Source organism: Aethalodelphis obliquidens, unplaced genomic scaffold (genome assembly GCF_003676395.1).
Source record: "Aethalodelphis obliquidens isolate GAN/ISIS:26980383/991018 unplaced genomic scaffold, ASM367639v1 scaffold4, whole genome shotgun sequence".
Lineage (NCBI taxonomy): Eukaryota > Metazoa > Chordata > Mammalia > Artiodactyla > Delphinidae > Aethalodelphis > Aethalodelphis obliquidens.
Window position 1 is genome coordinate 56424871 of NW_020837948.1, and position 22207 is coordinate 56447077.

General features: G+C 36.6%; 1 protein-coding gene across 3 annotated transcripts in view; it reads left to right on the forward strand.

Annotated features, from left to right (window-relative positions):
* WDR41 (WD repeat domain 41) overlaps positions 1-22207 on the forward strand; it is a 44990-nt gene that overhangs the window by 15424 nt on the left and 7359 nt on the right. For all 3 annotated transcript variants that reach the window (XM_027100783.1, XM_027100784.1, XM_027100782.1), the window contains exons 5-9: positions 2570-2632; positions 7954-8065; positions 11038-11100; positions 14640-14750; positions 20634-20818. In XM_027100783.1, coding sequence (XP_026956584.1) covers positions 2570-2632; positions 7954-8065; positions 11038-11100; positions 14640-14750; positions 20634-20818 — 534 coding nt within the window. The remainder of the gene's footprint in view (positions 1-2569; positions 2633-7953; positions 8066-11037; positions 11101-14639; positions 14751-20633; positions 20819-22207) is intronic.

Consider the following 22207-nt stretch of genomic DNA (forward strand, 5'->3'; position numbering starts at 1 on the left):
TTTTTTTTTCTGTTCATTGTACAGCAAAAGAAACTTAATGGCCCCAACCCATAAGAACTTTTTGAGGATATAAATCTGGCAGAAAAGTGAATTACCATCTGCTCAGCATTTAATATATGTAGTATTTTATTTTATTTTTATTTTTGGCTGAGTTGGGTCTTCATTGCCGCATGCAGGCTTTCTCTAGTTGTGGTGAGCAGGGGCTACTCTTTGTTGTGGTGCATGGGCTTCTCATTGCGGTGGCTTCTCTTGCTGTGGAGGACGGGCTGTAGGTGCATGGGCTTCAGTAGTTGCAGCACACAGGCTCAGTAGTTGTGGCACACAGGCTTAGCTGCTCTGCGGCATGTGAGATTTTCCCAGACCAGGGATCAAACCCATGTCCCCTGCATTGGCAGGCAGATCCTTTGTTTTTAATATTTATGTTTCCTTTGCCTTTTTTTAAAAAAATTATTTAATTTATTTTTGGTTGCATTGGGTCTTTGTTGCTGCGCACGGGCTTTCTCTAGTTGCGGTGAGCGGAGGCTACTCTTTGTTGCGGTGCGTGGACTTCTCATTGCTGTGGCTTCTCTTGTTGCGGAGCATGGGCTCTAGGCGCGTGGGCTTCAGTAGTTGTGGCTCATGGGCTCTAGAGCGCAGGCTCAGTAGTGGCACACGGGCTTAGTTGCTCCACGGCATGTGGAATCTTCCTGGACCAGTGATTGAATCCGTGTCTCCTGCATTGGCAGGCGGATTCTTAACCACTGCACCACCAGGAAGCCCCATATTTAGTATTTTCAAACAATTAAAAAATGTAAATGATCTTTCCTCCCCATACTTTCAATTGAAAATTTAAGATGTAGTAGCCATAGTAAAGTGTTATAAATTGCTTATATGTACCAGGCATTGTTCTATTTTACATTTATTAACCCATTTAATCCTTATAGTAAGTATTTCTATTATTTTCATTTATAAATAAGAAAAGAAAGGCACAGAGAGGTTAAGTAACTTGCCCAAGGTCATGCAGCCAGTATAGGGCAGAAGGCAACAGACTGACTGCAGAGTCAGAGCTCTGAATCACTATGTAATACTGCTTTCATAAAATATTTTTCTTAAATAAATAAATTTTTCTTAAATAAATTTAGCCCTTTTATATTTGTTTGTGGAATTGGGTCTGTGAAAGCCATAGCTAAATGCTATGGATAGCTAATCTTTCATTACTTTTTTTTTTAAGGTATCATAGATTAGCTTTAAAAAGTCTATGCTTATCTGAGAATTCTCTTTAAATAGCTTCAAGCATTACTGAAGTAAGTTTTGGAGTAAGTCCAAAGGTATAGGTGTTTCTTAGGCTTCTGTAGAACCAAGACACACTTTAAATGAGCTCATCAGCTGAAGTGATTTCTAGACAGAGTGCCAATAGGTGAAAGAATTTGAAGAAAAGGTTTAAGTGGAGATAAATGATATTTTATGGTGATTACAATATTGCATAAACAGGGGCATAATATGCACTCATATGTTTAGGTCAGAGTAGCTTTACTACTGTTGCTCTGTTGAGGCAAGTGTTATTTTATGGACTAAAGGTCTCTTTTTTGGGTTTGTTTTCAGCATCAGTATAATCTCTGCAAAAATAGAATATCAAATACTTTTTATTAGACTGTTCCTAAGGTACTATGATACTATTTAGAGCCAATTATTAAAATTACTATTACAGTACAGACGTGAGTAGCTGGGACAATATCAGTATAAACTTTAACTGTAAATGATAGTATAGAGTTATTTCCTTCGCTGAATGACGTTTTTTGTTAAAAATAATTTCAGGTTGTTTTGTTGGCAGTTTCTTTTATTCATATGAATTCTAAATTTACCCTGCTTGGGTCTCTGCTGTTAACTAACTTCATTAATTAAATGCTGAGGGTAGACTTTATTTCTTTGTCAAGTGATGGTCTTAAGAATCCATATATATGTACATATTTATTTGTATGTAAATGTGTTCTCAGACATGATATAAAATGTATATCTTACCATAGGAAATGGTATGAAAAATTTGAAAATCATTATGCTCCTTAAGTCAAACTAACCTTGGACATTTTATGAGAGGTCCTGTAATTATTTTAAATATGTATATAGTTAATAGGAATACACTGTTACTGTCTTCTTTCAATCAAGATAACAGTAGTAAATGATGCCAGGCACACTGAAGGAGCTTTCAGTAAATGTTAATTAATGGATGTGATAGTTTTTAGTATAAATATTTTATGTTCAATGTTTATTAGATTACGGTAGATTGTTTTGGAGAATAAAACTTAAATTTTATATAGTTGCAATATTTAATGCCTGTAAACATTCAGTATTCAGACCATTCATTCTGTTGGTATTTTCAAATGGTTTGATAGTAAAATTTACCTCAGACTTATTTTACATTATAAGTCTGCTATGCTAAGTTGATGAATTGATTTTTGTGGTAGTATAAACATGAAATATTTCATGCTTTATATATTTTCTATGTAAATGTGTAATATTTGTGATTTATTAGAAAAATTATAATTAAGGTTTAAAAATTATGCTGAGAAATTATTTCTTAACATAAATTTAGGTATGGGACTGTGATACTGGCAGACAAGTTCAGAAAGTGTCATGCTTCCAGTCTACTGTAAAGGTAAAATTTTTTTTTTTTTTAAGGTAAAATCTTAATCAGATACTTTACGGTAATAATCTTTTTGTTTCAGAAAAAATTGTTTAATGATTTAGCTGAAATTACTTTTGTAGGTTTCAAAAATTATTTCTTCCACACATACACAGTCATTTGATTCTTCTAACACTAGATTTTGGGGAGTATATATATTAAATGCTAGAATTTTGAATTTTAAATTAGAGCAAGAGGTGAATCTCTATAGTAAGATAAGGAAAAATGTAGTAGTACCTAGTATGTTTTTAGTAGGTAATTCTAGGAAGAGATATTACTTTCAAAGTGACTACAGCAATAGCTAGTCTCTTTTTTGTTTGTTTGTTTTAGCTTTGAACTAAAACATGGAGTTATTTGTCCCTCACCATCTATCTTCCATAAAATGATAAGGGTAAGATATAGCAATTACTTAGTTCCAGAACAAAATCTTTTGTGGCTAATTGGCTGCTACTGTTAGGTTCATTCATTTTATAAACAAATATTAATCGGAGCTTATTACTTGATAGGAACTCTGCTACATGTTGGAGAAACAAACTTGGATAAGACTTGGCTACATTGATTTCTGTAGAAGAAATTACCTTAAATGTTCTCAGAAAGTACACTGTTTTTCAATAATGTCAACAAGTTTGGGGAAAGATACTAGTAAACTGAAATAGTGTTTCCTCATTTGCTTTGAAGATTACTGATCTCTGTATTGGAGCTAACACTTTCAATGTAAAAAAAAAATCACTGTGCCAATAGTCAAAGTATTTCATTTTTTTCCCTAAAAGGCAGCATCTCTGGTAGCCATCTTATGCTACTATGCTATTCTGATTATCAATTTAGAAAAGTTTCTGGGGAAGAAAGTGACATTTACTATATACTGGTATCCAGTTTTACAATGGACTGTCTTTGAAGTCAATAAAATATTGACCTGATCAAAATCTCTACGCTTTATGTGAAAAGATGCTCCTATTAAATCCCTCAAAAAATAGTCTTGCTTATTTGACTGAGGTAATTAGGATTCAGATGAAAATATATGCATTGAAGGAACAGGGAAGGAGAAAAAATTTAGTGTATTTGGGGGAAATTCCTTTGGTGAGCTGTTTCATGAACTGGTCAATAAAAAGTATCTTATTTCGGGGCTTCCCTGGTGGCACAGTGGTTGAGAGTCCGCCTGCCGATGCAGGGGTCGCGGGTTTGCGCCCCGGTTCGGGAAGCCTTTGCTCCGTAACGGGAGAGGCCACAGCAGTGAGAGGCCCGCGTACCGCAAAAAAAAAAGTATCTTATTTCGGTATGGTGAAAGGACTTCCTCTTTCTTTTTTAATGAGCAGCCTCCTTTCCCTTGAAAGTACTTCTTAAAGGGGTTTTACTGTACTGTTAATCAGCTAGATAGTTGTGTTTATTCCCACTGTGATCCTGTTTCGCATTAAAAAAAATCGTTAAATACAGCATTTCATTCATTTTAGTTCAGTGGTTCAATTGTTCTTGAACTGATAGTTTATCAGAGAATTTCAGATCCTTAATAAATATACGAAATACTATTATTTATTTTTTGAACTAGTAAAGTTTCTTTATAAGAGATGATATTAGCAAGGAGGTGCTGAAATTGGCATTTTTATTGTCATTGAGAGTGTAATCAAAATGATCTTCCTGGAAGGCAGTTGGCTTTATGAATGAATCTTAAAAAATTATTATATGAATTGACCCAGTGATTCTACTCCTAGAAAACTCTTTAAAGAAATGATAAAAGCTTGGGCAGCGATTTATGAACAGAAATATATATTACAAATATATTTTATAAATGGATGATTGACAGTATCCTAAATGTCTTATAGGAAAATAGTTAAATTATGGTAGACATATATGCTAAAAATGGTTTCAGAAGAACACATAGCTTTTGGAAAATGCTAATGATAAGATGTTAAGTAACAAAAGCAGTATAGTATCCTCAACAAAACACTAGCAAACCAAATCCAACAATATATAATAAGGATTATGTACCATCATCAAGTGAGATTTATCCTAGGAATATGAGTTTAGTTTAACATCTGAAAAATCAATCAATGTAATATACCATACATGGTAAGAATAAAGGATGGAAAACATGATCATCTCAATAGATGCAGAGAAAGCATTTGACAGACTCCAACATCCTCTCATGATAAAATACTCAACAGACTAGCAGTAGACGAGAGCCTCCTCAACCTGATAAAGGGTATCTAGGGAAACACAGCACCTAACATCATATTAATGGTGAAAGACTGACTGAATACTTTCCTCCTGAGTTCAGGAACAAGACAAGGATGTCTGCATTTGGCATTTCTCTTCAACATTGCACTGAAGGTTCTGACCCAGGGCAGTTAGACAATAAAAATGAAATAAAAATCATCCATAGGGGCTTCCCTGGTGGTGCAGTGGTTAAGAATCTGCCTGCCAATGTAGGGGACATGGGTTCGATCCCTAGTCCGGGAAGATCCCACATGCCGCAGAGCAACTAAGCCCGTGGGCCACAACTACTGAGCCCGTGCTCTAGAGCCTGCAAGCCACAACTACTGAGCCCAAGTGCCACAGTTACTGAAGCCCGCGTGCTTAGAGCCTGTGCTCCACAACAAGAGAAGCCACTGCAAGGAGAAGCCCGTGCACGGCAACAGAGTAGCCCCCACTTGCCACAACTAGAGAAAGCCTGCGCGCAGCCCCGAAGACCCAACGCAGCCAAAAATAGATATAAATAAATCAATAAATTTAATTTTAAAAAAGCATCCATATTAGAAATGAAGAAATAAAACTGTTTCTATTCACAAGTGACATGCTCTTCTATATAGATAATCTTAAATCCATAACAAAACTATTAGAACTAATAAACGGATATAGCAAGATTTCAGGATACAATCTCAATATACAAAAAATTAACTGTATTTCTTTAAACTAGCAATGAGCATTCCAGAAATAAAGAAAATTTATTTGCAATAGCATCCAAAAAATAAAATAGAAATAAATTTAAAGAAGAGCTATGAGACTTGTATACCAAAAACTACAAAACATTGTTGAAAGACACTAATGAAAATATGAATAAATGGAAAGAAATTCATGGATCAGATTTAATATTGTTAAGATTGCAACGTTACCCAAATGATCAACACTGGACAGAATCTCAGCAGGCTTTTTTCCCCTCAGAAATTGACAAGCTGATCCTAAAATTCATGTAGAAGTAAAGGGACCCCATAATAGCTAAAACAGTTGTGAAAAGAAAGAACAAAGTTTCAAGATTGAAACTTACAAATTTCAAAATTTACTACAAAGCTATAGTAATCAAGACAGTGGTACTGGCATAAAGGTAGATGTACAGATCAGTGGAATAGAACTGAGAGTCCAGAAATAAAACCTCACATATGTGGTCAATAGATTTTTGACAAGGGTGTCAAGACCCTCCAATAAGAGAAAGAATAGTCTCTTCAGCAACTAATACTGGATCTAGATATCTACATACAAAATAATGAAATTGGATCCCTACCTCATGCTGTAACCAAAAATTAGTTCAAAATGGGTCAAAGACCAAGATATAAGAGCTGAAACTATAAAACTCTTAGAAGGAATATGAGTAAATCTTTGTGTCCTCGGGTGATACAAAGTGTCGCCTTTGTGTCCTAGATGTGATAGCAAAAGTATAGCAACAAAAGAAAAAAATGATAAATTGGACTTCATCAAAATGAAAAGCTTTTATACCTCAAAGGATACCATGAAGAAAGTGAAAAGACAACCAATAGGATGGGAGAAAATACTTGCAAATCATATATCTGATAAGGAACTTGTATCTTGATTATATAAAAAGAGCTTTTACAAATTAACAATAAAAAAGACAACCCAATTAAAAACAAAGAATTTGAAAGACATTTCTCTGAAGAAGGTGAGCAAATGGCCAATAAGCACATGAAAAGAAGCTCAACATATTAGTCATTAGAGAAATGCAGTTCAAAACATAATGTGACACTATTTCACATGCACTAGGTGGTTAATATCTAAAAGACAGATAATAACAAATATTGGTAAAGATGTGGAGAAATTAGAACCCTCTTACATTGTTGGAGGGACTGTAAAATGGTACAGCCACCTTGGTAAATAGTTTGATAGTTCATCAAAATGTTAAATAGAGTCATTTGACCCAGCAATCTCACTCCTAGGTATTCCCAAGAGAAATAAAAATGTCCACACAAAAACATGTACATGAATGTTCATAACAACATTACTCATACTAGCCTAATGGTGGAAACAACTTAAATGTCAATGAACTGATGAATGGATAAAATGTGTATAACCATACAGTGGAATATTATTTGGCAATGAAAAGGAATATAGTACTGATATTAAAAAATCAGAGATTAGACACAGTAGGACGTCTTGAAGTACAAACTGCACTGATTATTTTTAACCCTTTTTATTCCAGCAGTTTAAAAAGCAACCCCATCCTCAGCCCAGGGAAGATTACCAGAACCTTTTCCTTTTTATTTTTTAATACATATTCTCTCTTGCCCTTGTGTTCACTCAGAGTTAGTGGGTGGGGAGAGAACTATGAAAGGTGTGGACTTTAAAGTACTGTTAAAGGTAAAGGACTTCTACCAACCTTGAAATAATTTCCTGAGTCAAGAATTAGGAGGTTTGAATTTGAAAGATACATAAAAACTAAGGTCATATTTTCAGTTTTATTTAAAAAGCAGTTTACGTTAAGCTTGTGTATTAGTTGTCTATTACTGAGTAACAAATTACCTCAAAAGTTAGTTGTTTAAAACAATATCTCAGTGTTGGTGGTCAGGAATAGAGAGCAGTTTAGCTGGATGGTTCTGTCTCAGTGTCTCTCCTGAGGTTGCTGTCACCTTCAGGTGACTGGGGTTGGAGGTGTTAGGGGGTCAGATGCTAGGTGAGTTAGTGTTGGTTGGTGTCCAGAGGCCTCACTTCCTTGCCTCACTTCCTTGAGGGTAAAAAAAAGATGCCAGCCACAATTAAAAAAAAAAAAAAAAAAGATGGATCCTTCTCCATGCGGCTGCTTGTGTGTTTTCAGAACTGTAGAGTGAGTGATCTGAGAGAGCAAGGAGGTAGCCACCATGTCTTTTATGACTTAGTCCTTTAAGTCACACACCATTCCTTCTGCCTCATTCTGTTCATTGGAAGCCAGTGACTTAGCAGAGCCCACATTCAAGGGGAAGAGAATCAAGCTCCACCTCTTGAAGGGAAAGGGTATCAACTTGTGGACATATTTTAAAACCACCGATGAATGCTTGAATTTCTAAACTGATAACTATTTCACATGAATTTTGCAGTGTTTAGCTCTTCTTCAGAGACTAGATGTTTGGCTTTCTGGTGGGAATGACCTCTGTGTGTGGAACCGAAAATTAGATCTCCTGTGTAAGACTAGTCACCTTTCTGATACAGGTAAAAACAAATCAAGGTAATTGTGAACCATGATAGACTCTAAAAAGACACAGTGAATCTTCAAAGAGACTTTCCATGAATACAAAGGAAATATAGATTTTCTTTTTAATTCTGAATATAAGATGTAGCCGTATTTCTCCAATTCAGGTTAAGGGTTGTGTAAAATACATTTCCATCTCAAGTTGGAAGGAAAAGATCCCCCTTCCTTTGGCTTCCCCTTCCTTTCTAACAGAATTTCTCAAAAGTGATCAAGAAAAACCCTTTCATATATGCTTCTGGGCCATGTCTTAAACTGAGTTTGATGAGCATGTTGACACCTGGAAGCAGATCTTTATGACTTTACAATAGCATTTTCTTTCTTTATTTGTAGGGTCATCAGACTTTGAATAGATTCCTAAGGATGACCTCATTTTACAGTTGGTTTTACTAAAGAAACTTCACTCACGTGCAAACTTCCTAATAAAATTCTATTTTCTCAGAATTCTGTTGACATATACTTTTGGTTTTAATAGAAGAAAAATCAGTTTTGACTTATATTGATATCAAGGAACTTAAAAAATAAAAATTTATTCAGAGTAAAAATATTTAAGTATAAATGAGTAAATTTAAATGACAGTAACCTTGAAGTCATGTGATACACTATTATTTTTGTTTCTAAAAGTAGTGAAATGAACCCATGGACATCCTAGAAAGAATACAGGCATACCCTGTTTTATTGCACTTCGCTTTATTGGGCTTTGTAGATACTGCCTTTTTTACAAATTGAATGTTTGTGACAGCTCTGAGTCATGCAAGTCTATTGGCACCATTTTTCCAACAGCATTTGTTCACTTTGTGTTTCTGTCACATTTTGGTAATTCTTGAAATATTTCAAACCCTCCACCAGCAAAAAGATTATGATTGGCTGAAGGCTCAGACAGTGGTTAGTATTGTTTTAGCAATGAAGTATTTTTAAATTAAGGTACTAATATGTACATTGTCTTCTAGACATAATACTTTTGCACATTTAATAGATGACAGTATAGTGTAAACATAACTTTTATGTGCACTGGGAAACCAAAAAATTTGTGTGACTTGCTTTATTGTGAGAATTGCTTGATTTTGGTGGTCAGGAACCAAACCTGAAATATCTCCAAGGTATGCCTTTGTTATTAAACTTCATTTACACTGCATTATTGGAACTAGTTTATCTCCACATGGGTATTATAAAATACCAGAAAAATAATATGATGTCTTAGCAAAACTAAATCCATACCTTACTAGGATTTACAGTTTAACTTCTCAATTCAGTGTTCAATCACTAGTAATCTTGTTTGAATCTAGAGTGTATTTTCGTGTTTACTATTATCATGAGTTATATCTCTTTATTTACATATACATTTTCCTTCCTATTTCTTATACTAGCCTGTGGGTATCTGTGAATTTTTATTTCATGAATTATTAGTAATTATGTTGTGAAATATTGAAATCAGGGCTAAAAACACCTTTTGTATGTTAATGGAAATAACCACCTATTATTGCAGTCCCCATTCCTGTTACGAGTTATCTTTGAGTACTGTACATTAAGTAGTCACAGTTTGCCCTGTTTATCAGTGTTTCAAGATATAGCAGAAATCTTTGAGGAAATCAGTTAGAAAGCTTTGAAAAGGCCTTAGGTTGCCATTGGTGAGCTTTTCATGATTTGGATTTAGCAGTACTCTTAGACCCTTATCTTATAAAGCTCCTTTCAGTAAGCCTTGCTTGATTTATGGACTGGCAGGGCTTTTAGAACAGTTATTACGTATTTGGAAATAAGCAAAGATAATCTTAGTCAGTCTGATGCAATGGAAGGAGGCTTGGACTAGAAAACAGGACATCCATGCCCTTTCCAGCAATATGTTCTGTGATTCTGTGTATTAAGTTGCTACTTCTGGATTAATGAGTTTCTAGTATTTTTATTTCATAAATAATTTAATAAACATTTTTTTAAACAAGCTGTTTTCTGCATCTGGAATTCTCCTCTGCTACCCCTTCCCCTGCTCTCCTATCTCTTCTACTTCTTGTACCACTCCTCCTCCCCTTTCTCCTCCACCACACCATCATCCCCCCGTCTTAAACATGGGAAAATAGAAACATACTGTTAAAACAGTATGTGGAGAAAAGATTTTGGCCAGAAATACTCCCCAAGTGGGAAGGTAAAGTAAATGAGTAGAATACTTTCCAAATTTGTGTATATGTTATAAATTACATATATATAAAATTACATATATTTTATAATGGAGAAGTGAACTTTTAATAAACAGGGTTTTTTGCCAACACATGTGGTGGTTCTAAATCTAATACATGAATATTTTTTGCTGACAGAAGTAATGTAACATATTTTATAGAAAGTAACGTAACATATCTTATAGAAGTTATGGTTACCCTAAAATCATTTCATGATTCAGCTATAAAAAGATACTTAGAATTGTATGCTTAATAAATGAAATGTGATGGAATGTTGAATCTGATTATTCTAGTAATAGAAGGAGTTTTGTAAATGTGTTGATTGATTATAAACATATTATTTGAACACTTTCCTAGCTGTTGACGGTTGGCTCACTCATTTACTGCCAGGGAGCCCACCCAGGCTTCTTAAATTTACATTGAGGAGCATGCCAATTTTATATCTCATTTGAGCTAGCCATCTTGTAAATGGTGATGATGATTATCTTAAGGGTTCCCTGGTAAATAAGTTCACCACAATAGTAAAAATATTCAAAGAGCATTTCCTACTCTTAAATCAATAATGTCTTCCAGAGGTCTCACCTACTTTTCACAAAATCATTTTCCATATGTAAGCAAGCACGGAAGTGTGATGTAGCAAATTGTGTGTGCTTTATAGTTACCATCCCCTTTATAGGAATGACCAACATAAATCTGAGAATGTTTTTGTTTTTGATGTAATCCATGAAGAAAATAATTTAACCTTCGTTTTACATGTTTTTGTGAAGGGATCAGTGCTTTGATTGAAATACCTAAGAACTGTGTTGTGGCAGCAGTTGGCAAAGAACTGAGTGAGTATGACTCTTTTTTTCTTTTATTTCTTCTTCTTTTTAAAAATTTTAAACTAGCCTTGTATACACATTTCAGAAAGACTAATTCAAGGGACATCTTTCCCGTCCCAGTCTTGGCCTCCTGGGATTGTTGAAGTGATGTGGAACCCAAGACATTTTCAAGATCTTAGGTCAGTTTTTTACCACACTTGGTCTAACATAGCCAAGTGGGCAAGGTAACCCCATTCCTCTGATGCTAGAGAAGGCCATTTACATTCCACAGTCCTCTCTGTTGCTGATCCACACTCACACACTTACTTAGCAAAAACTTTAGCCACATAAAACAACTATCAACATTCTGGAAACTAAAAGCTTGAGTTGGGAGTGTTGGAGGAGGATTATTTGGGGAGTTCACTAAGATAGGAACTGTGGAGGTTTTGCCTCAGGAAGCCAGAATGGGGCCCATTTTCTTGTGGGGGAGTTTATGCCATTTCCCTCAGACTAGTGGGACAGCAGAAGGAGGGATAGCAACAGGAATTTTGTGAATGTATTAACTGATTATAAACATGCAGTTTGAAGGACACTTTCTTAGCTGTTGACTGTTGGCTAACTCATTTACTGACAGGAGCCTGCAGTAAAAAAAAACCTTCTATGTTCATTACCTTATGGATGAAATTTGGGTGCTGAGAAGTGATAGAGTAAGCACACTTCTTAAAAGCTGCTTTTTTCTTGAAGAATTTTTGTAGCCCAGAGGGCATTTGCTATTACTTGTGCTGCTGCTTCTAGAGACCAGCCTTGAGATTTGCTATGACCATCAGTTGGCATGTTTGCAGATACCAGTGAGCCATGAGTTAATTGTTCACCATTTATAAACTGTTGTCTGCAGGCTCTACTGCTTTGCAGTCACATTTCTCTTTCTTCAACTGAACTTTCTGTGTGTAATCATGTCTGAGAAGTAATTTTCTAGACCCTATGCTTATTCTTTCTTTTCATAAAGTAATTTCTAAAGATATAATTCTGTGTTTAGTTTTTTTTTCTTTTTCCTTCCTTGCAGAAATTCAGTTTTCCCATGTTCTTTATTGACCTGGAAAGACGTCTAGCTTTTCCCTGCCTTTTTCTTCTGTGTCAATCACTTGTGTTTTGCTGGTTTTACTCTAACTCAGTGGTTCTTACATTTTAGTGTGCGTGAGAATGACTTGAGGACTTGTTAAAAACACAGATTACTGGGCCTTACTCCCAGAGTTCCTAATTCACTAATTCTGGAGTGGGGCCTGAGCTTCTGCGTTCTAACAGGTTCTCTGGTAGTGCTGAGGTTGCTGGTGTGGGACCATACTTTGAGGATGGCTGCTGTAAATATTTTGATCCACTTCTTTCCATCTCAGTACTGTTGCTCTATTCAGGTACTCATCTCCTCTTTTGCCTGCTCTGTTGTGATAGTCCCCTAACTTGTCTTCCTTCCTCTACTGCTTCTCAAATGCCTTCTCCTCTAGTTTAGTGCTTCCCAGATACATTTTCTAGTAGATGCTAGAGGGATCTATCTAAAATACAGGCTTCAAGACGATACAGATGCACTTATTTGCAAAGCAGGAATAGAGACACAGAGGTAGAGAATGGATGTATGTATACGGAGCAGGGGGCGGGGGATGAATTGGGAGATTGGGATTGAAATATATACACTATTGATGCTATGTATAAAGTAGATAACTAATGAGAACCTACTGTGGTGACCTAAATGGGAAGGAAATCCAAAAAAGAGGGGATATATGTATACGTATAGTTGTTTCACTGTGCTGTATAGCAGAAACTAAAACAACATTGTAAAACAACTATACTCCAGTAAAAATTAATTTAAAAAAAAAATGCAAGCTTCAAAGCTTCAGTGGCTTCCGATTGCCTACATCAGTTGTTTCTGAACTCTCAAATTTCTGATTAGTACAAAAGGTCAAACTTGTGGAGATCAACATAGAGTTGCCAGTTTTTATTTTGTTTAGTGAAAACATTAAAAATCCCAAACCAGAAACCAAACTACCATTTACCACCCTGATTTTATAAAAATAAGTTTTAAACAACAAAATATGAAGAACATGATCTCAGAAAAAAAGAATAGGACTTTAAATTGAATACATTTAGTTTTATAAAAAAAACTTATGTAGTCCTTATTTTTTCTCATTTTTGCTCCAGCTGAAAGAAATCTTTGCCCTAGGGACCCATGTAAGGACACGAGTAGCCTACAAGTCCAGATTTTTCAACATATCAAATCATGCCCTCCATTATTTCCCTCCTGCTTCCTTTGAGTCCTGTATCACTTGCTTGTTAACACTGAATTGCTTGGGATTCCCCAACCTCTATGCCTTCATTTCTGTTGTCACCGTGTATTGGACTTGTCCTCCTACTTATTGTCCTCTTCGATCTGGCTAATTTCTAAAATAAGAGATTTTTATTGAATGAATTAGTGAATTCATTGAAATAGTAATAAAAGCAACACTAATGCCTCAATGGAAGTTAGAATATTAGCTAAAAAAAAGGAAGAAATGAAAGTTGGTTTTATTCTGAAAATAATTTATAAAAAATACAAATATTCTTTAAAACGAGGTTCTGCATTTTACTTAGTCTTATAAAATAAATATGTTGTGCCATTTTTCCTTATAAAAATAAGTTTTATTCCTTTAAATGTACTATCTTTTCTATTTCTAAGACTAAGCTTGTGCCCATGTACTTGGTTTTAAATGTTCCATACCAATTTCTCTTTTTCTAATGTGAGGGTTCCCCTCAACAGGAAATAGAATTTCTGTGTGCACTAGCTGCAGTGACTTTGAAGCTTTTATTATCAATAGCTAAGCAAGGCTATCAGCTCTGAGTACTCATCCTGGTTCAGAAGTCCAGGATTTTTCTATTAATCCTTTTTTAGAATTGACTATTGCTTCTCTTTTTTTTTTTTTGGTGGTACGCGGGCCTTTCACTGTTGTGGCCTCTCCTGTTGCGGAGCACAGGCTCCAGACGCGCAGGCTCAGCGGCCATGGCTCACGGGCCCAGCTGCTCCGCGGCATGTGGGATCTTCCCGGACCGGGTCACGAGCCCGCGTCCCCTGCATCGGCAGGCGGACTCTCAACCACTGCGCCACCAGGGAAGCCCTATTGCTTCTCTTTTATCTTCTGATCTAATTCATATTTGTTTTATTTCCTCGAAGTTATTACATATGTGACCCTTGTGAATACTTGTCTATAGAGACTATATTTAGGGACTCACTGAGCAGTTTCACATTATCTTTTGTACTTTGCATTTTTTTGTTCAGAGGCTTCACGGTTGGTAGTGGGTTTAGAAGAGTTTTAATAAAGGAACAGAGCTCTGAGGACACACTCACTTGGGATTTTAGGAGATCATTTCAAACATCTCAAGCATTTGAAAGAAATATTTTAAAGTAGTATGAACAAGGCTGTCTTTGGAGATGGGTTTTTCAGTATTTTAGGTATTTCTCACTTAATGAAATGCTAGTTTTTGAGCAGAAATATAACTTTAATCTTTGACCATTTTAATAAAATTATATCTGTCTTTTCATTTAGTAATTTTCAGGCTGGTAGCACCCACAGAGGGATCACTAGGATGGGATATTCTTCAAGTTAAGCGCCTCCTTGATCACCAGGATAATATTCTCTCACTGGTTAATGTCAATGGTAAGCTCATTGTGTACGTGTTGATATTATGTAAAAATTTTTTAACTTTTTAACCTGTTTTGAACTTTAGTCTTGTTTTGTTCTAGAATTCTGGAATTACCATGATGAAAATAATGCTATTAATTAGTAGGGATTGGCAGTCTTTTATTTTCTGAGGTTTAAACCAGTGGAATTCATCAAGTTTCATAGATTGTTAGGTCTTAGATTTAGGCACAAGGGGAAGAATAGAGTTGGGCAGAGAAAAGGGATGACAGAGGAGAGAGCATACTTACCTCAGGTGCTGCTTGGTAGCTGTGGGATGATTGTTGTAGGCTATCAGTACTAATGCTTGGTAGCATTTTGACTTTTTTGTGTGTGTGTGTGGTATGCGGGCCTCTCACTGCTGTGGCCTCTCCCATTGCGGAACACAGGCTCCGGACACACAGGCTCAGTGGCCATGGCTCACAGGCCCAGCCGCCCCGCGGCATGTGGGATCTTCCCGGACCGGGGCATGAACCCGTGTCCCCTGCATCGGCAGGCGGACTCTCAACCACTGCGCCACTAGGGAAGCCCAACATTTTGACTTTTTTGGCAAATGGTCCTGGCTAGTTTCTCTTTGGAAGATCACACAGTACAAATTATATAGCACTCTACTTACAGTAGAATGAGCTGGATTCAAGCCAGTTGTAATTATGATTGAAGAGTCAGAGAATAACACCAAACTAAAGGTCTGCAGAAAATGGGTCATATCTGCCCTTCCTCATGGATGTGTGTGTTGGTTGTTTTTTTTTTTTTTTTTTTTACTTTTTGGCCGCTTGGCCCGTGGGGTTTTTTTTCCCCGACCAGGGATTGAACCGCCCCCCCCCCTGCAGTGGAAGCACACAGTCCTAACCGCTGGACTGCCGGGGAAGTCCTGCCAGACTTTCTATTTGGCTTTATAATGATTTTAATGAGTTAGCTCCTGTGAGCCGAACCTGACATCAGATGACAGGATAGGATCACAAACCACAAATCCTGGGATTTAGCTACTTCACTTTCAAAGAAAGTGACACCTTATATCATCAGAGCTTTCCTGGGTGATCTGTGTTCTGAGGTCAGATGGGAGGACTCCTGGGTGGCTTCAGTTTGATAGTCTGGAGGACACTATAAGAGGGTCCTGTAAGGATGCCATGAATATGATGTTGTAAGGGGACTGGACTGCACCCCCTGATCTGAGATCTGGGTTGGCTGTTTTTGAGCAATACTTTGTAGAAACATGAGGCAGAGGGAAAGGGGAACAGACAGCACTAAGTGTAGTCTCCATTTGTATGCTGTTCAGTCACATTTTCAGATACATCAGTGAGAATGTCCCTTCCAGTTTCAAAATTTTCCTCTCCAATAGCCATTTGCTTGTTCAACCCAGCTGCAAGTCTTTCTGACGACTATATTATTAGAAATAATAATATTAGGAGCACCACTTAATTTTTCTCTGGGGGCTCCTTTTCTTCTAGCCATGATGGCAGCACAAAAGGCAGGTTCTTATTTGGAAGTCCCTCTGACACTGAGCCAGAGAAGCTCCAAGGCCCTAAAGCTGTTGAGAAAAGCACAGCAGTGTTTTGGCCATTACAGTGGTCATGCCTAGTTGTCCCATTTTAGAAGTGAAGCATTGGTACCAGGACCTGGCATGTTTCCTTAATGAAGGTGATGGGATGTTCCTGAGGTAGCCTTAACCTCATGGCACTTCTTTTGCTGTGTGATGTACAGAGAAGCTTATAACAGTTTAACCAAGAAAGCTTTCTTCAAGTATTTCTTTGCTAGCTTTTTAAGGGAAGGAAAATGGAAAGCTAAAGCAAAAAAAAAAATTGTTAATAAAAATTACAGAAAACCCCTAGTGCTTTTTAGTTTATAAATTCCATGATTATAAAATTACACTACAGACTATAAGTAAGCCAAAAGCATATTTAAGAATCACATATGGACAAGTAGTCTGGTAAAATTTGAGAATGATATTGTGACAGTCTTACCTCGTTATATAGACGCGTCTGCCATGCTGCAGGTTTTGGCAATCCTGAAATGATTATGTTGTACAAGTCCCAGTTCCACTTTCAGCCCTGCTTCTTTATCCCCACCAATTACCAATGAAAGATGTGGCCAGTTACTGGGTTTATAACTCACAGGAAAAGTGCATTTTCATTGAGGTGGCCCTAGGGCAACCTTAGAATGGTACAACAGAGAACTCCTACAAATGTGGATAATGAATACCAGGTTTGCCAGTGAGGTCTGAATGCCTGTGCAGAGATTTTCTAAGACAGACATACAAGATAACCTTGCTTATCTCTTCTGGCAAAAGGCTCTGGGTGCTGCTTCTTTATTTTATTCCTTTTCTTGTTTTGTACTGACAGCATGGTATGGTAGTCACAAAGTATTAGTACTTCTGAGGGATGGGTAGACAGGTATCAGGTGAGATTTTCATACTAAGTGACTTTTGATAATTGCATAGGATGAAAATCCATCCCTATATATAAAACACATCGAGGTTGTTTGGTGTGAAACATTTTGAATGACTAGTTTGGGATAATTTACATAGCAAACTATACTGACTCGGGTCAGTGCCAGCATTTTATTTTTAGTGAAAAATTCTAACTGGGCTCAGGTACTTTGCTATTACAAAGATGAATTACAGACACTTGGAGGAGATCAGAGCAGGCAGCTGTGTGGTCTCAGTAGGTTAACTCTATTATAATGACGCATGCAGAATTGGAATCTAGACGGATCTTCACTTGTTACCGTCTCTGGTTCTTTTGTAGTTTGAGTGAGATTGGAAAGAGGAGGGAAAGGGATGGAAAAGAAGGTCATGGAAAGATGACTACTGTCTTAACGTTCCCACTATTAGAACTAGGAGCCTGTTTCTCTCCACAGATGAGAAATGAACTTAATTCTTCACAGAGAGAATTCTATAGAGTCTGTTAATAAACTATATAGAAATTGGACTTGGAACCAAGACAAAATAATATTTACCTGTATGATTGCTGGTAATTCTTTATTTCTATGAGATTGTTCATCTAGTTATTAGAGATTTCTGTCCTGCTGGTTTATTTGATAAATGGGATAATTAAATCATAATTACTCATCCATGTATTCCTAAATTACAAGTAACTGGATGTTTTAATACCATTAATATGGAATAATACCAGGGGCTCAAAATAATACCAGGGACTCAAAGATAACATTTGATGTCTTTTTAAAATGGCTACACATTATTTAATTTGATTTTTACAATCATCTTCATTTAATGCCTGAGAAATCCAAGATAGAAAAAGATTAAATGACTTTCTGAAGACCAACCACATGGCTAGTAACAGGCAGAGCCAAAATTAAAACTAGAGTTTCTAGACTCACAGTGCATTGTTCTGTTCCTCCTAAATATAAAGGAATTAAAATAAATTGCATTTCTTTAAGATAGTTTTTAGTCTCAGCAGTTGTACATTTTCTATTAAATGTATAATTTGTCAACTGTCTTAGTTGGCCCACTAATTTCATTTTTATTAAAGGTTTTAAAAACTTGTTATTGTGCAAATAATACATATGAGGAAACAGAAACATAAAAATGTAAAAATGAAAATGAAAATCATCCTACCATACAGCATTAAGTACAGTTCATATCCTTCTAAGTGTTTTTCTGGGTGTATATATGTATGTATATGTGTATACATATGGTGTGCTTTTTGTAACAGTATGTCATGAATATATTTCTGTATTAATATAACATACTTTTACAACTTAGTTTTCAATAACAGCATAACTATTTCATTTCGTGGATGTTATTTATTTATTCGATCCCCAGTTGGATGTTTTAGGATACCTTTAGATTTTTAATACTATGTGTAACAGCCTTGTCACATATGTCTTTTATGTACTTTCCTCAGGATAAATTCCTAGAAGTGGAATTGTTAGATCCGGGTTTACAACTTTTTAAGGTTTTGATGTATATTACCAAGGATTGCAAAGATTACACCAGTTTATACTAGGGCATGAATAGTACGTGAGTGTGCTGATTCCTTATGCTTTTGCCGGCATCGGGTGCTTTCGTGTTTTATAATCTTTCCCGATTTGCAAGTCAGTAAATAGTATCTCATTGCTTTTAGATGTCTTTGATTATTAGGGAATTGAACGTCTTTTCACATGTTTACTGGCCATTTGTATTTCTTGTTTTGCCAGTTCAGGTCCTTTGCCCATTTTTCTGCTGGAGTGCTTATCTTGTTCTTAGTGATTTCTAAGAAGTGCTTATGTATCAAGTATAATCAACCTATTTCGACATCTAAATTGCAGACTTTTCCCAGAGTTTTGTCATTTAAATGTATGATTTGGGGGGACTTCCCTGGCGGTCCAGTGGTTAAGACTTCCCTTTCCAATGCAAGGGGTGTGGGTTTGATCCCTGGTCAGGGAGATTAAGATCCCACCCACATGCCTTGAGGCCAAAAAACCAAAACATAAAACAGAAGCAATTTTGTAACAAATTCAATAAAAACTTAAAAAATGGTCCACATCAAAAAAATCTTTAAAAAAAAAAGTATGATTTTGTGCTAAGCAGGTGTTTATTCATATCTCTTTCCCCAGCCTCCACTCTGTCTCCTTGAGAAGCCTTTTAGCACTCCATATTCATAAAACATTCACCTTTATTTTCCTCAGTTCTTTAAATACCTTTAATGTTTTAATCTGTTTGAAACTTATTTTGGTATATGTGAAATAACAGAAAATATATATATTGGTCGTTGCCCCCAGTTCCTGGCACAGAGTTCCTTAAAACTCTTGTAATTGCCCAAGAGATAAGAGCACAAGGAACATCTTTTGTTCTAACATTTGGTCTAATATTTCCTGACAGAGCTCCTTGGAATTTCCTGGGTGATAGGAGTGTCTTTTGTTCTAATGAGGCTACTCTTTCTTGATGGGCTCCTGGATGGGGGCTGGTCACCAGAAAGACCAAGCCATTATTAGAAGCTTAGAATTTTTGGCCACTGGCCACGCGCCCCCGCGGCAATTCTCCAGAGAGGGGAGAGGGGCTGGACGTGAAGTTAGTCATCGATCATGCCTATGTGATGAAGTTTCCATAAAAATCCCAACTGTACGGGGTTCAGAGAGCTTCTGAGTTGCCAAACACGTGGAGGTGCTGGGAGAGCAGCATGCTCAGAGAGGGCATGCGTGCTCTGCGATCCTTCCCACATACCTTGCCCTGTGCATCTCCTCCATCTGGATGTTCATCTGTATCCTTTATCATATCCTTGTATAATAAAGTAAGTAAACTTTTCCTGAGTTCTGTGAGCCATTCTAGCAAATTAACTGAACCTGATGAGGGGATGTGGGACTCTTCGATTTATAGCCAGTTGGTCAGAAACACAGGTAACAACCTGGATTTGCAGTTAGTATCTGAAGTGGGAGAAGTCTTGCAGGACTGAGTCCTTAACTTGGGGGATCTGACACTATCTCCAGGTAGACAGTGTCAAAGTTGAGTTGAATTGTAGGGACACTCAGCTGGTGTCGCAGAATTGCCTGGTGTGGGAAAACCCCACGCATCTGGTGTCAGGCATGTGGTGAGTGTGGGAGTAAAGGAGAAACAGAAGTGTAGCTTCTCTTCACTGTGTATGATCCAAGGTAAGGTTCTTTTGTTTTTATTCCCCAAATACTTAACCAAATAGTCCAGCATGAGGTATTTCTTTCTTCGCTGAATTGAAATGCAATCATTATCACATACTAAATTTCTAAGTAAGCTTGAGTCTATTTCTGATAATCTTCCTGTTTGGCTTGTCTAGTTACCTCACTGTTCTAAACATTGTGATTTTATAGAGCAATACTACTAGGCAGTTCATTCATTTTTATGTTTAGCTTAGGTAAATGGTCAATAATGAGACATCTATGAACTCTGCCTAGATTTGAGTTTTGTAACTGGCTCCCATGTTGGAGAGCTCATCATCTGGGATATCCTGGACTGGACTGTGCAGGCCTGTGAACGCAACTTCTGGGACCCATCTCCACAGCTGGACACTCAGCAAGAAATAAAACTCTGTCAAAAGCCAAATGACGTTTCTATTCATCATTTCACATGGGATGAAGAGGTAAAAAAAAAACAAAATTGAGAAAAATATCTATAATCTTGTCTCTTTTAATAAACCGTTTCTAATTTTAAAAATTTAATCTCATGATCCTATAGAAAGTTATCATTCCGTGTGTTCACGTTGTGCTCTAAAATGTTTTGATATTTTTCAAAGATTGCATCACTTGCTTTAAAAAAGAATTTTAATCTTAGCTCTTATCTTTGAGGCAAGGAAGTGATTAAATGGCCACAGATTTAAAAACCCTATTGAAATTTTGAGTTGGATTAAATATTCCCACAGGATTTGAGGATAATGCTTAAAATTGTTCTAAGAAACACTTTGAGAAAGAATCCTTTTGAAGATTCTGGTGCATTTCCTGGAGCAGTAAAGGAAATTAAAAATTTCAGGAATGCCTTTCTTTTAGTCTGCTGGCATCATGGGGCAAGATGATTGTGTGAGAATTATTGACTTCAATCCTTTAGGCCTTGGCAGTGATGCTCTTGAAGCACTTTACATCCTTTTTTGCAGTAGTAGATTAGTACCAATGGATTTCTGAATCTTGGCTCTGATCTGAACATCTCTTCTTTTAGCTTCAGGGGCTCAGAAAATATGTTTAAAATGGGGGTTCCTTTTCTAAATATAATCACAAGAAATGTTTGAGTTATAAACTTTGAGGAGAGGGGTTAGAGGAGGCTTTTACCTCACTTTATTTTGTGCCTTCCTGTACTGTTTAAATCTTCTAATTGTATGTGTTTTGTTATTTTTATTTAAAAATTCAGTAATAGTGTTCTGGATGGGGAGAGCATGGTCTGTTTTTTTGTTTTTGTTTTGGCTTTCTTTGCACCTCTCTTACCTTAAAAACAAAACAAAACTAAAACAGAGTAGGGTAAGAATAGGTTAAAGAACACTGTTATACCTAAAGATTAAGTTTCTTTATATCCCAATTTTATTTTTTTTAAAAAAAGTAAATATGATAGAAGACAGTAGTCTCAGAAAAGATGGAAAATATCTCTAAGAGTTGTAGCCCTAAAAATTTTATATGTATATATATTTTTATCTTTCTTTTTTAAAAAATTATTTATTTAGTTTTGGCTGTTTTGGGTCTTCTTGTTGCGTGCAGGCTTTTCTCTAGTTGCGGCGAGCAGGGGCTACTCTTCAGTTGTGGTGCGCGGGCTTCTCATCGCGGTGGCTTCTCTTGTTAACGAGCACGGGCTCCAGGCGTGCGGGCTCAGTTGCTGTGGCTCAGCCTGCTCCGGAGTGCAGGCTCAGCAGTTGTGGCGCACGGGCTTAGTTGCTCCGCGGCATGTGGGATCTTCCCTGACCAGGGATCGAACCTGTGTCCCCTGTATTGGCAGGCAGATTCTTAACCACTGTGCCACCAGGGAAGTCCATATATATATATATATATAT